Below are 14,123 nucleotides of genomic sequence, written 5' to 3' on the forward strand. Positions count from 1 at the left end.
GTCAAAAGATCCTTCTATTTAGTTTGGTCAGCCGCTATTAATTATCTCGTATGCCTAATGCAACTGTCAAACATAATCTAGGCGCAGTTGATTAATGTATTACTGATCTCTTTTTCTGGATTGAACGTCAACCAAACTGATTTGTAATTTGCATAAGAACGTAAAGAATAGATATCGTTATAAAAAACAATGTACATGTACAGAAAGAGTATTATTCTTGGAAAAAAAATTTCGAGATTGCTCAAAGTATTAAATATTGCTTTAGGATTATTCCAAATATTTTTCATAATATATTCTATGTAAGTTGACAGTGTCAGTTTTTATGTACGTGTACATACATTATATGTGAGACGTATATGATTAAAATTAAAATCAATACCTCATCATTGAATTACGACTGATAAGAAAAAGTTTCAAAGACTTAATGTCTTAATTCCTGGTTTCGTACGTCGATACTTGTATAACATACAAATAATGCGGTCATAGCGGTTGCGGTTTCGCGATTGATCGTAGTGCCGATTTTTGCGGCGATTCCGAACGTTTTCGCGATGCGGATAGGCGAACGATCAGTAAATTCACCCCCATACAAGGAGCACTCCCAAGAAGTTAATCACCTATATCTTGCGAACGCGGCAAACCGCATCTACCTTCTCGATTACGCTTCAGTAAACCACAGTGCAATAAACAGTAGCATCATGTAACCGCGATTCAGAATTTTTGGTAGAGCCTGGAATACGAAACTGTCATGTAAGAATCTGAAAAATTACAACGTTTTCTAGATTTTTGTGTCCGATAATTAACTAAGGCACACATGACAGATAAATTTGTTAACAATCTATATAGAGAAATAGAAAAACTTATATGAATATATATATTATCGTATGAATTTTCGAATTTTATAAAATCTTCGTTATTTTTTATGTAATGTAAGATCATTCAACTGTTTAGACAATGAACTACGTGAAATCACGTGATTTATAGAAATCGAATCTTGGCAGAAACAAGATCTCGGGGATCCTTCAAAGATCATTAATAATATTTAACTTATGTAACCATGACCGATTTTTTTGTTAAAGACTACCATTCGGCGGAGTATGTAGTATGTGCTCCGGCAAGAAGCATTGAGATCCAAGCTTCCACGGGAAAGGAAAAGGGGTCGAGAGAAGGAAGAGACGCGGTGGAGATGCAAAGGAACAAAATTGCACGGGTGGGGCGAGCGATGCATGATGCGGGAGAACGGACCCCTCCATCAGCTTCCCCAACGAGAAGCTCCGCCTCCAGAAAGCCGAGTGACGTCACACGGACACTTGTTACGCCTTGCCGTTGCTTGTGATGGGATGCTGTGCCGCTGAGATTTTGCGGAAACTAAAGGAAACCAGTTGACATATGCCAAGGTATGTACATCGGATAAATTTATCTCCGCCACAAAATCTTCCTTGATTCATTAACCATAGTCACGAGTCTTTTTGGTTCTTTCCAAGCGCTCTTAAAAAACTTCTCTCTAATCGCAAAAACGAAAAATAGTTACTTTAATAAACCCAAGCATAAAAAAATAATAAAATATATATATATTTTAATATATAAAATACTGATAAAATTTTAAAACGTTTTTCTTTTAATTTTTAAAATGCGTTGATCATTATAAATAAAATATTTATAAATGCGGCTAAATTACATTATGCATACGTGTAACGGGAGATTTATTATTAGACTGTATCGCAATCGCATGACGCGTTTTCTACCCCCACATCGCGCATTTCCACTCTGCAAAGAAAGGAGGGGAAGAATCGTCCGAAGGCTGGACCATCATATCGCGGCTATCGGGAGGCTGGGCCGTTGTGGGAAATCACGCGATAACGTCGAGAATTTCGTCGGTATTTTGTCTCTTATCGTTGCGAGAGGTGGCCTGAACGGCGCCTGATAGAGTCACCGTAACTAACTAACATTTTTAATTGATGCATCTTGCACCGCGCGACATATCGAAATCTGTATCTCAATGCGTCAACTTTTACCAAGCAACCTTCACTATTTCAAAACTAGTTAATTGAATAAATTAATGCGTCAGTCACTATATAGGAAAATATGAACGCGCTTATGCTGACACATGGGAAATCCCACGAATTTATTAATCCTATCGCGATGCATCTCACGTCTGTCGGCTCGCGAGGTAAACGAATTCGACATACATCTCTCTTTTCCGCGAAGTAACGGGTCGCCGTTTCGGACGGCGGAAGTGTTGGAGAAAGAACGCCGCCGTCATCATCGTCGTCGACGACGACGACGACGACGACGAGATGCACCATCACGTCCACCACCTTCAGTAACTCGGAGATCACGGGTTCGAAAAGTGGTGCGACGTGGAACGGGGGAGAGGCGGCGTGCTGTGCGCGTGGTGGGAGCGGCGGAGAGCGTAGCCCGTTTCTGCCGTCGAGGGGCGTCAGTTCGGTGGCACAAGCGGAGGCGGGGGTCCAGAATCACGGGGCTTAGGCCGTCCCGGGCCGCTTACGCGCGGAACACGCGGTCCGCGCGGCATTACGTCGCGCACCGCCGACCGCGACTGACGTTTGCGAGAGGATCGTCGCCCCACCGATCGTCGAGATCATGACGCAGTCTTCCGACGAAGGAAACGTCAGTGAGTGTTATGTAGGAAAAGTGTGTCGTTCATCCGAGTGTAACATCGCGTGACGTTATATCGGATTCGTGGAATCGACGTCTGGACCGTCCGGTTGATGATGACAACAACCTGTCGGATTAGAAATCGCGACAAACGATGATTTAGACAGTGCCCCGACAGCGATAGTATTCCAAGAAAGAGATTCGCAGTGAAGATTATTTTAGAGTGTTGAATAAATATACTGATAGACAGTGACAAATGTACTTTAAGTCGCCGGACTCTCTACGGTCGCGTAAGAAAGTGCAACGGTACATTGCGAGAAAACAGCTGCCGCGTCGGATCATGAAACAAAACCGGAATCGGTGATTCTGCGGAATCGAGATTCCCGCTTGTAACTATAATGATCTCGCGATCGATCATGATAATCATCGATGCAATCGTCGAAAAAGAAGAAGGACTGATCCTGATCGGTTACGTACGCCGTGGGATACGCTGGTAGCGAGGCAAGAAGTCGCAAAGTCGCCTTCGTCGGCGAACTCGTAAGTGAAATCACGACGTCCCGGCCGGGGAGTACGTGCTTGGGCGACGTGGGGCGGCTACTGGCCGATGGGATGCATCTACCGGTGGGTTCCGTGGGCTGCGGGGAGAATTACGGCACCGTTGGATTCCACGAAGGCGCCGGCCCGTGCGGTCCCTCCCTGGCGCCGCTGCAAGGTGTAAACAGCAGGTACTATCAGGTAGACGACGCCGACGTCGGAGGTGAAGGCGGCGAAATGAGCGAGAGTGCCGCCGTCGGCGAACTTTGGTGGACCGAAAGGCTCGTCGGCGAAGCGCAGGCCGAACATCCTGGAGAACTGGTCAGGACAGGTTGGTGTGTTTTTTCAATTAATTAATGTTAATCAAATGTAAAAATACTGAAAGAGAATAATGAGTGAGAGAAGAAGAAAGAAAGGAATGTTTATTTATATAATACAAAGATATATTTATCGTTTTATTAATATTAATATTAATCTCATATTAAAATTAAATCGAGCAGATTGAACGATTGTTTTAAATCTGTATTACTTTGTTTCAGGATCGCCGTACTTTTTATGCAGTCAACTGCCAACGCATTGGCGATCCAACAAAACGCTTCCAGTGGCGTTCAAAGTAGTTGCTCTCGGCGAAATTGGCGATGGAACTTTGGTGACGGTCCGTGCAGGCAATGACGAGAACTGTTGCGCGGAACTGCGAAACTCCACCGCGTTAATGAAGAATCAAGTCGCCAAGTTCAACGACCTTAGGTTCGTCGGTAGAAGCGGTCGAGGTAAGTTTTTCTTTCTGATTGTTTTATTTTTTTTCTATTTTGCTCTTTAAATTTTCAACCACGCAACATTTTCTAAAAAAAAAAAAAAAAAGAAAGAAAAATCATTGACACGTAAGAAAGAGGAATACCGCATTCATAAAGAGGAATGTTTATTTATGAAAGAAGCGTAATTAACGTTTCAATTATATTCTCTGGAAACAATTGTATCTTTGATCATATTGAAGTTGATACGAGAAAATCTGTAGCGTTGTATGTATCAGGACGAGCGAAAGCGCGTGCCGCGATTTCCAGCCCTCTAAAATCACGGTTATTGTAATCATCATCATCGTGCCACCCTCATCCATCCCCGTGCGTCCCCATTCGCGAGTTCCCGCTCTCCTGCCACCCCCCCAGAGTCATTACTCGATGTCTGCCACAAGCCCCAACCGAGCATTCGAAACAACTGGCCGTTAATCAGAAATCATCCGACGGATATGGACGGATATGAACGGAGAGGATGACTTGCCAAAATCAACCAACGCTTTCGATCGATGCTCTTGACTTGTTTAATTTTCGACCCTAATTTTCCGTCAACCCCTGTGGCTCTTTCGCGCGCACATCTATTAACAAAAATATCTCGCGAAACAACATTGGTAGAAATGAAACCGCAATTGAAAGACGAATAATGCTAACGTAGTCTGATAATTACTTAACATAATGTAAATTATAGAGATACACATATTGAGAAGGAGACGAAAAAGCATTCTCGCGAGATTTTCATTGTTCTTTCTTAAATACGAAATCTTGATATTTGCAATTCCTTCGACCTGTTTGCGTTCTCATAATATCGATTTCCCGGCTGATAATAATTATTCACGGATCAGTAGGCGGCTTTGTCAAAGCCTACAAATGCATTTTGCACCCCATGATCCGGAGGGCGCGTTTATGAATTAACGGGCCGGACTGCTCATGTACAGCGGGATGTTCGTCCCGTAGCGCGTCATCTATGTTTCATTTGATTTCATCATGAAGTGCAGGGTCAGCGATTTTCATTCTCCTGACGCACAGGTGCATCGGTCCCTGAAGTCAATTAGCGAAAGAGACACTTCCCTCGCCCAAAATTCTTCGGTCCCTTTGTCCATTTTTCGGGGTTCGCGTTGTTATATTTTTTCCTTTTTTTGTTTTGTTTTTGTCGTTTCAATCTCTCCCCGATAATCCATAATACTCAATTTCGGCGATTGACCAAACCGCCCTCGGTGTGTTGATGCCGGCCACCACCATCGGGCGAACCGGCCGGCCCTCCTCTATCATCGAGGTTTTGTTTCCGCGACTTATTAATTTGATTGAATTGCATCGCATCGGCCGATGCAAAACTGATTCAAGAAATTGCAGCGAGGATTTTAAAACGGGCGAGGCCACGAAAAATTCGGAGGCCGCTACCTCCTCGATTAAAAAGAGCGATCGCGGCTCGTATATCGACGCGACGAGAGATTATTATTTTTCGGCGACTTCGCGAATCGCGAGCTGTTGATATTCCCTCTCACGATTTTTCTCACCGCGCAATTTTCTCCGGCATATATCTGTGTGCATATCTGATTGAAATTGCTTTTACACGTGTCTTCCGTTGTCGCGTAAAGATTACGACTCCGATCACACACCTCGCGGTTTATTACCTCTAATCAGCCGGCTATTAAAGTCAGTTTACGCTAAGAAGGAAATAATGCGCGAGATAACCGCAAGTCGGTGTAGACTCGATCATTTTTCTTTTTATTAAAGCGTACTATTATTTAAACGCGCGGGACATTGACCGTTCTTTTTCAAAAGAATCCGAGATCTCTTCGTATCCGGAGGATCCTTGAGATTATCGCCTCTTATATATTTATTGAGTGGATCATTCGAAAAACAATGTGAATGGAAAAGAAAGAAACGGAATATAGTAGCGCCGAATCAAAGAAGACCGGGGGGGGGAGGAGGGGGTAAAACGGCGACGACCGTTCCATCATCATCGCCGAGGTCGGCCCATGCCTATAATTAGTAATATACCGCAGTCTATATCGACACGACTGAAATTACCACCGATAGTAATTATTTGACAATCGCAGAGACATCCTGTTGGGAGACTCGGGGACCTCCGCTCCGTCCCTACCACCGACGCGCGTCCGCTCGTTCTCCCTCGCCTACCCCCCTGTGTCCCTTTAGCCTTTCTACCCCGTACGTTCGTTGCTCGCTTAGCCCTACGCGACCTCGTCCCCTCCGCTCGTCGCCACGAGTATTAACGGACGGTTTCGAGTGGTTTCGGGTGGTTGTGTGTGGGCGGTTTGGGCTGGCGCGCTCATCTCATCGTCGGTGTGTTGCCAACGCATATACATACATATATACACGCACACACACTTAACACGGGAAGAGAGAGAGAGAGAGAGAGAGAGAGAGACACGGGAGAATCGTGAGTAGTCGAGCTGTGATGCTGCACGTTATATAGGTGCTACATACGCGTGGCCCGATTTTGTCTGTCCGTCCGTCTGTTCGCCTGTCCGTCCATCCGTCCGTCCGTTCGTCCGACCGACCGTCCGTCGTTCGCGAATGCACAAGCCGGGTCCTGTCTCTGCAGATGACCGTTCCCATCATCGAGTATTAACCGCAGGTCCGGGTGCCGGAGAGGGGAGTCGGCTGTGCGGCATTATTAGCCCCAAATGCGATGGACTCTGCCGAGAGGGGTACGAGGGGGAAAGGGGGGCGGGGAAAGGACAGCGCGCGACCCTTCCTCCGATCAGCCGTCACCTTTCCCCCTTACCGACTTTGACGGTCCTTCGAGTTTTCCACGGATTTTCCTCTCGGACACCGTCTTAATGCTGAAATATTTAAAAATACTTCAACCGCACATCCCAAAGTCCAATTTCGCTGATTTATTTCTTTCGGAAATTTATCTTTTCCCATCAAAACTTAAAGTTATTCACTGTACTTGTCACTTTTCACGTCTGACCGAGAAAAACGCATTGGAGAAGTCGTAATCTTTTGAATCTTTTTTCTTTGTAAAAAACGCGTGAAACCATGCAACTTTGCGCGCGACAGATGAACGATGATGATGGCAATGACGGCCGCGAGAGAGGTATGGTCCTGGGAACGGGTGCATCGGGGAGTGGTGGCTCTATCACGGGAGAAGAGCGGAGAGAGAGTCGCGATATAACTGGGATATAACGCCATGTAGCTCTGCAGTCAGTTGCAGCTCCCTAGGGGTGGCGCGGGGGCCGGCGGTGTTTGATGCCGGTTATCATGTTGACAGACACAGCGAGCGAGGTGGAACTGAGTGCACCAAGGGGAGACAATTACAAATCGTTGACATTTACGCCAACACAAACGATTGCATGTCCGCGGCGCGTTAGGTATCGTCTCTTTTGGGCGTAAACAGCAGTCTTGGTCGTGTTTCGTTTCGTCATATCGGACAAGTTGACACCGAGTGTTTCGGTCCCCGCGAAATGGATGGCATCCGTACGAATCGTTTCCCAGTCAAGTTATCGCCTACTACCGCCGTCGGCCTGCCAGTCCGGTCTCGGTTGAAACGTTAAACCGGACTTCTCTGTTTCCAATCACGAAGAACGTAAATAACGAGAGACTAAGAGTTCGGTGATAAATTCTTCGCCGTGCGATAGAACCCTCCGAGAGAGAGTCCGAGAGAGGGACAATTGGTCGAAAGAGACAACTCTGGCCGCTTCTCTCCTACTCTCAAGCGGAAGAGCCGCGAAAGAGCGGCGAATTACCGAATGCATATTAGCGCGCGATGGGCCGTTTAAGAGCGCGTAGTCAATCTCTCCGACGGACGTTTATGGAGAGGGAATTAATATACCGGACCTTCAACTTCCAGACCTTCGCCGATGATATATGTACACGACCGCTCCACCCCCGAGCATCCACTCCTCTTCTATTATCTTTTAACGTGCTTAAGAATACCGAGGCTCCGTTAGGATCTAATAGACACGACCGTAATTGCTAAGTCGCAAATTATAAATCGAACTCCGCTCTCGTCGTACTTAATCAAAGATAGAAACACGATCTTTATTGATCAAATAGATATACATTTAAATTTTTCTATAAGAGTCTCTAGTAAATTGTAATTTAATAAACGATTCCTTGTAAAAAAAAGCAAGTCAAAGATAAAGAACAAAATATTTTTTAATTGATTGCGTAATTTTATGAATAGACAAAAGAATTATTTCATAAATGTAAAAATGTGTTTCTATTTGTTGGTATTTTATTTAAAGAAAGATATATCCTATAAAACCTTTACATATACTTGCACACTTAATTCGCAGTTGACGTGTAATTCATAATATTGTTCTCTGTTGCAGGAAAGAGTTTCAGCATCACCATTACCGTGTCGACAACGCCGCCCCAAGTGGCGACCTACACGAGGGCGATTAAAGTAACCGTCGATGGACCACGGGAGCCGCGATCGAAAACGAGTAAGTGAATCATGCGACACTTTACGCGATGCTTCGAACGCGAGATCTATCTAGCGCGTCGTTCCGGGAATTCCCTCTGAAAATGTACCGATAATTCAACGAAAGTCCCTGTACGCGGTAATGGGGAGTCATTACCGAGCAGATGGTGCGCGATGATGCAGTGGTCAATGTGCGTATCGCGCTCGATAGATGCGTGTTTCGGGTCGAGCTATTCGCGCATTGACACACACACACACACACACACACACACACACACACACACACACACACACACACACACACACACACACACATATATATATACATACATACACATATACACAAAACACACACACGTGCACGCGGGGGAGACAATGCTTTTACAAGCGCGCGTTCGTGCGCGTCCCGAATACGCTAACTCTAACTCACTTACGATAATTCGCCGCGGAAACCCCCGAAAAAATTGCTAAAACATTCTGTTGGCGAACTCATTATCGGTCGGCCAAAATTGATAGGATCACGCGAAACGCAGTAAAAGTCGATCGAACGGTGGCTGCTCCCCCGACCCTCCGGTTTTATAACTCGACTCTGCGTGCCCCCTCTCCCTTTTCCTCCCCCGCGCGCGATCAAAAGGAGATATCGCGCGCTTGTGCGCGCCCGACGATTCGGTCGACACCTATTTTCGGATGCATCCGCGGCGAGCGAAAAAAAATAGTCGTTATTTCAATATGAGATTAATAGCCGTTGCGGAGTTAACCGCGAAAACGGCAGTTTTTTGCGGGCATTTTGCATTTGTTGTATAAAGTATTGATGGCAGCAGGGTGCCGTATATACACCCGCCGGCTCCGCTATTTTTTTTACAATGGCCGAGCGTGATTGATTTTACTGATGTTTTTACTGCTTGACTCGTGGCCCGCGTGTCGGGCGGGACCAGGTGCAAACACGCGTGAATCTCGTCAATTTTCCAGCTGGCATAAAGTGCACTTAACAGCGGGGTTAAAGTTTCAAGTTGTGTCCATCGGTCACTATATCTTTGCGGCTTTCAACGTTTTTTAATAGCCCTCGCTGAAGATGCCTGATTCCGATCCAATCAATTTTATTTCGCTACTATTCGGTTTCATATGAAAAATTAATAATTTTATACAATTTTCACACAAAAAATATATACGTACAATTGAAACTCTTCGTTCACATTTATTTTTGAAGAAATATTGGAATTTTATGATTAAGCTGATAAACTGTGGAATTTTAATAAATCTGTCAAAAGCTAAGATATTTATAAACCCACAAAAATATGAAGCTCACAATAAAGTTGTGAAATCGGATAACAGGTGTATTCAGAATATCGCGAAAAATCGTATTGCACGGTATGCGCGCTTTCTATACATTTTTATGTTTATTACTCTTTACCATATATAAGAGAGTATATTTATAATCCGCAATATCGAAGTGGAGACCGCTTTAAAGACGCGGGGCCTCGTCGTTTAAGTCGTCGGTTGGAGTAGACCGTTCACCGGACGTCATCCGTCGCCGACCTACTGGCCCTTTCCGAATCCGAAAGAGAGACGACACGAAAACGAAACATGCGTGTCGCGTGGCACGGATCGCGGAATAGAACACGCATGACGACATATTGCATACACGGGTTTGGCATCGCCGATGGCGTGCCTCATCGGCCGGGCCGGCACGCATCGGGGAGACAATCTATGCAGCGCAACCGGCGTATACGAGCCAGCACCGTTCGAGCAAAACAACCGGCAGCGCGCTTTCATTGTGCTCCAACAATGCGCGACGCTCAGCGCCCCGCAGACACCTGCCGGCTCTCATTATTGCGTGCATAATCGCTTTTTGTTATCGAAAATCATCCCTCCTATGTGTGTGTATATGTCATGGTCGGTAATCGGGCAATTTCCGTAATTCGCCGCTTCGTTATATCGTCGACGCCAAAGGGTTTAGAATAGCGAACCTTCCCGTTTCCTCGAAGAAGAGCGGAAACGAATCCAACAGGAAATGCACTCTCATATGATGAATTTTATACGAAAAATAAAAAAATGTAATATTTCGAGACGTCGTAATATTAACGCCCGCGAAATCGTTTTGGAAAGAAGATGAAACGCAAGGTGACAACTTTGACCTTTTACCATTGGACGGATCGGTCACGACAAAGCAGTGCCCTGAGCAATTTGTCGGTTGCCAATAACGGAAATGCCAGCAGAGTCGCGTAACGCAGAAATAAATCGAGCGCGCGGTAACGGATAAACGGAGAAAGAGAGACGCACTCGTGAAACAAAGTGGCTCGCTCGCCCGTCACCGTGGCCCCAAAATCATCGAAATGCAAGCGAGCGGAACGATATCGATGGATGGGTGCTGTCAGTCAAAGGTCGAAATTGAATTTGTTTCGTTCCGTAATTGCTCCGTATTTGGAATGTCATCTATTAGTAGTATGTCATAGATTCGCGAAATGATTTCCCGTTTTAATACGGGCGAAACGAGGCGTTGTCATCTGGTATGTCGCCAGCGATAGGATTTTTTTTCCCCTCGTATTTTCGCTTACATGATAAACGAATGAGACGCGAATGACGTTGCTCTTCGAGAAATGCGCGTGCCGCGAATATTCCCTTTTTCGTGAAATATACTACGTTAGCCGATTTCCATTGTTAACCGACCGATATATGACATTTTTCGGTTCTTCATCTCTCTGCAAAATCGCTCATCCGCTCCCAATCGACATTCTCTTAAATGCAGTTTTCGAGAAAACCGATAGCGACGGAAGGAAGCCATACGAAGCAATTTCGGCGGCCGTCAATCAAAATGTTAAAATTGAACCAGGCTACTTCGCGATTGGATTCCCTCGTGGCCGACTCTTGATCCCGATACCGGTCAGAGGAAGGCTCTATCGGCGACCGAAAAGTCCGATTAAAGACCACCTCCTGATAAAGCGGCGTCGAGAAGTGGCAGATCTCGCGGTACTTCCGGCTCGAGGATATGCTTCGTGAATGGTATACTCGTTGGAAAAATTACTCGCGGTTATCGTCGCGACGATCTGAAATCGCAAGCGGATGTACGCGGGAAGGACAGGGGGGGAGAGAGGAGAGAGCAGAATGGATACTGCGAAATTACGTTAACGTTAAGGAATGAAAGAGAGAAAAAAAATGAGCAGAGAATAAAATCTACGCTGCGCTGGCGTCAAGGAGAACGTAAGACGAGCGGAGGGAGGGGCCCCGTTATTAGAGAGGAGGAAAAAGCCGCGCTGTTTCCGTCCTCTCGAGGGCCGCCACATTTTGATTAGATAAGCCCACTACTCGTGCCGCAGAGAGAGATTGGAATTATTGCTCTCTGCATCCCGCCTTCTCTCTCTCTCTCTCCCCCCCTCTCTCTCTTTCTCTCACTCACTCTTCGCTTATCCGTACTTTATAAAAGTCAGAGGGACAATTGATGAAGGTGTTGTATCACTATTATTCTTGTTTATCGTAATTAAATATTTTTCATGCATTGACCACGGAGAGAGGACATAGCCCATTTCACGAGTTTCCGTTTGACAGTCGCTAGGCTGTCTCCGATTCGCGGTCACAACCATAACGTTTCTTCGCGCGTAAAATCCGTGTTATAACGTGTATAATCCAAACACTCGTTGCATTGTTTCTCCCTTCCAAATTCTTCTCGAAAGAATTCGCTTTTACAGAAAAGATTTTCGCGAATAAAAAGTCGCATCTACCGTTTGACCCTTGAAAAGAACGGACCCATTGCTGCGTAACGCTCCGTACATTTGGGGCATTATCGGCGTCCGGTACGTGAGAAGTCGTGGGATCCGCGCGGGCCCCTTTACACGGGCCCTCTTCGCTTGTAGTACCTCCTGGCGCGGGCCGATCGTGGTAGTCAGTAGCAGGGAATAATCTTGTAGGTATCGGTCAGAGCGCTGGAGCTGACCATCTGGGCTCGCCGACAATTTCGTGCAGTTTGCGGTCGAACTTTATTTGTCGTTCGCCCTCGTGGCCGGAGGTGTCTCTCTTTCTTCCTTTATCTCGCTCTCTTCGTCCTTCTCGCTCCGTCCCATCTTCTTTTTTTTTCTCTCTCTTTTTCTCTTTTCCTTCTACTCTTCCGAGGAATAACAATTTGCGCCTAGACTCCCATTCTTTTCGCTTCTCCTCGATGTCAGCATCCGTTGAAAGAAAGAAAGAAGGAGAGCTTGAGAGCAACACGGGAAGAGGGAGGAGGAGGGGGAGAGAGAAGAAACGGGGAAGGCAAATGTGCCACTTTTGTTACTTACCGGTAATAAATGGAATCCAGAATTCCTGTCGTCGTTCTTTCACTGGAGATACCAGTATGTAAATATCGAAAGTATACGGAAAATTGCAAAAATCGGCTTTCAACGCACCGAGAGACACATGTTGAATGAAATATCCGCGAGTTTGAAGTAATTCTTTAAATCTTATATGGACATCACTGTCCATATAAGATTTAAAGAATTACGAATGTATTTCGTCTATGCAATCTCCAATGATTATATAAGCGAGTCCGAGCCCGTGCACATGCCGAATCATATGCATGTCGTGTAACAATATATCTATATATATACAATACATATAGCGTGTCAAGATCCGACATAATAGGGAATCGGAGTATCCACGTTGTGTGTACGCCGCGATACTTGGCTCGAGATTCTGTCTATGCACTCCGGCTCCGGATATGCGAGGAATGCTATTGAAGTCTATCAAGGGAAGAGAGGTCGAGTTTCTTCATTATCTCGCTCTATTGGTCTAATGACGTAGACGCGCGCTGGTCAATCGCCCTGATTTAGAGAATCCACGTGTTCGCATCGTGTCAAAGCTCAAAAGGCACGTAAAAATTCAAAAGACGTTTAAGAAAATCCGAGACATATTTTTTAGAATTTTCTTTACAACTATTCCGCGATATATCAAGGATTTAAATAACAGGAAAATAGATTAGAATCGATTAACAGTCGAGTCAAAAGTTTAATATTATCCGAGATAACAAATAGATAAGAAATTTAGGCGACTGAAGATTGCAAACAGGTAATACAATTTATTTATCGTATAGTGCATTATTTTTCTTCAGGGCAGCAACATCAGCAATTTCGTGCGCTCGGTCTAGGACAAAGACCTTTCCTCGACGCGCCGACCTCGTTCAGGTCTCACCTGCGAGAACTCGAATCTTTCGGGAGGAATAAGCATCACCATCATCACAGTGGCAGTCACTTACACGACCAGCAGACCGGCAACAATGTCACCGCGAATTCGGTTAGCGGTGCCTGCACCAACCCCAACAACACCGACCCGACCGCATCGCCGGCTTCCAGTACACACCTCGGGGCTACCGACGGCTCCTCTGCTCATCAGGATTGCTACAAACGCAGTCCTCAACACGGCGGTGAGTTCTGATCTTATGTTGTCGCCTATTTTTAGTAAATAAGTCTGTTCGCGATACACGCAGGGATTACATAAACCGATAGATGTATCACGTTAATATCTATACATTAAAATTGAATAAGATTTTTGAAGAATCTTTGATGCACACCCTTCTTTTTGATAAAAAAAGAAAAAAGAATTCAAAATTAATTAACGATACAGCGATTGTTTTTAAACTATGTAAAATAAAGGGAGAATTTTCGTCTGTTTATCGTGTGAGTGAAATTTTCTAAAAAATAATTGATATATTTTTCGCGCTCATTCGTATCGTAGCGTACTCGATTACGAAGTGCCAAGTAGAAACAACATCCACCGATCTATTTGCTTTTTTGGTTCGCGATGAGATATTCGTGATGCGGCTA

At 45.3% G+C, this 14,123-nt stretch overlaps 1 protein-coding gene across 2 annotated transcripts in view; it reads left to right on the forward strand.

The window, feature by feature from the left end:
* The first annotated feature begins 1,747 nt into the window (after positions 1 to 1,747).
* LOC145934973 (uncharacterized) overlaps positions 1,748 to 14,123 on the forward strand; it is a 28,342-nt gene continuing 15,966 nt past the window's right edge. The window contains exons 1-4 of one of the 2 annotated variants that reach the window (XM_083035919.1): positions 1,748 to 3,481; positions 3,690 to 3,920; positions 8,243 to 8,356; positions 13,394 to 13,723. In XM_083035919.1, coding sequence (XP_082892045.1) covers positions 3,226 to 3,481; positions 3,690 to 3,920; positions 8,243 to 8,356; positions 13,394 to 13,723 — 931 coding nt within the window. In that variant the 5' untranslated portion in view covers positions 1,748 to 3,225. The remainder of the gene's footprint in view (positions 3,482 to 3,689; positions 3,921 to 8,242; positions 8,357 to 13,393; positions 13,724 to 14,123) is intronic. The other variant, XM_083035920.1, reaches the window with a different exon arrangement.

Source organism: Prenolepis imparis, unplaced genomic scaffold (assembly GCF_030444845.1).
Source record: "Prenolepis imparis isolate NDT839.2.m4 unplaced genomic scaffold, iyPreImpa1.0 SCAF_4, whole genome shotgun sequence".
Lineage (NCBI taxonomy): Eukaryota > Metazoa > Arthropoda > Insecta > Hymenoptera > Formicidae > Prenolepis > Prenolepis imparis.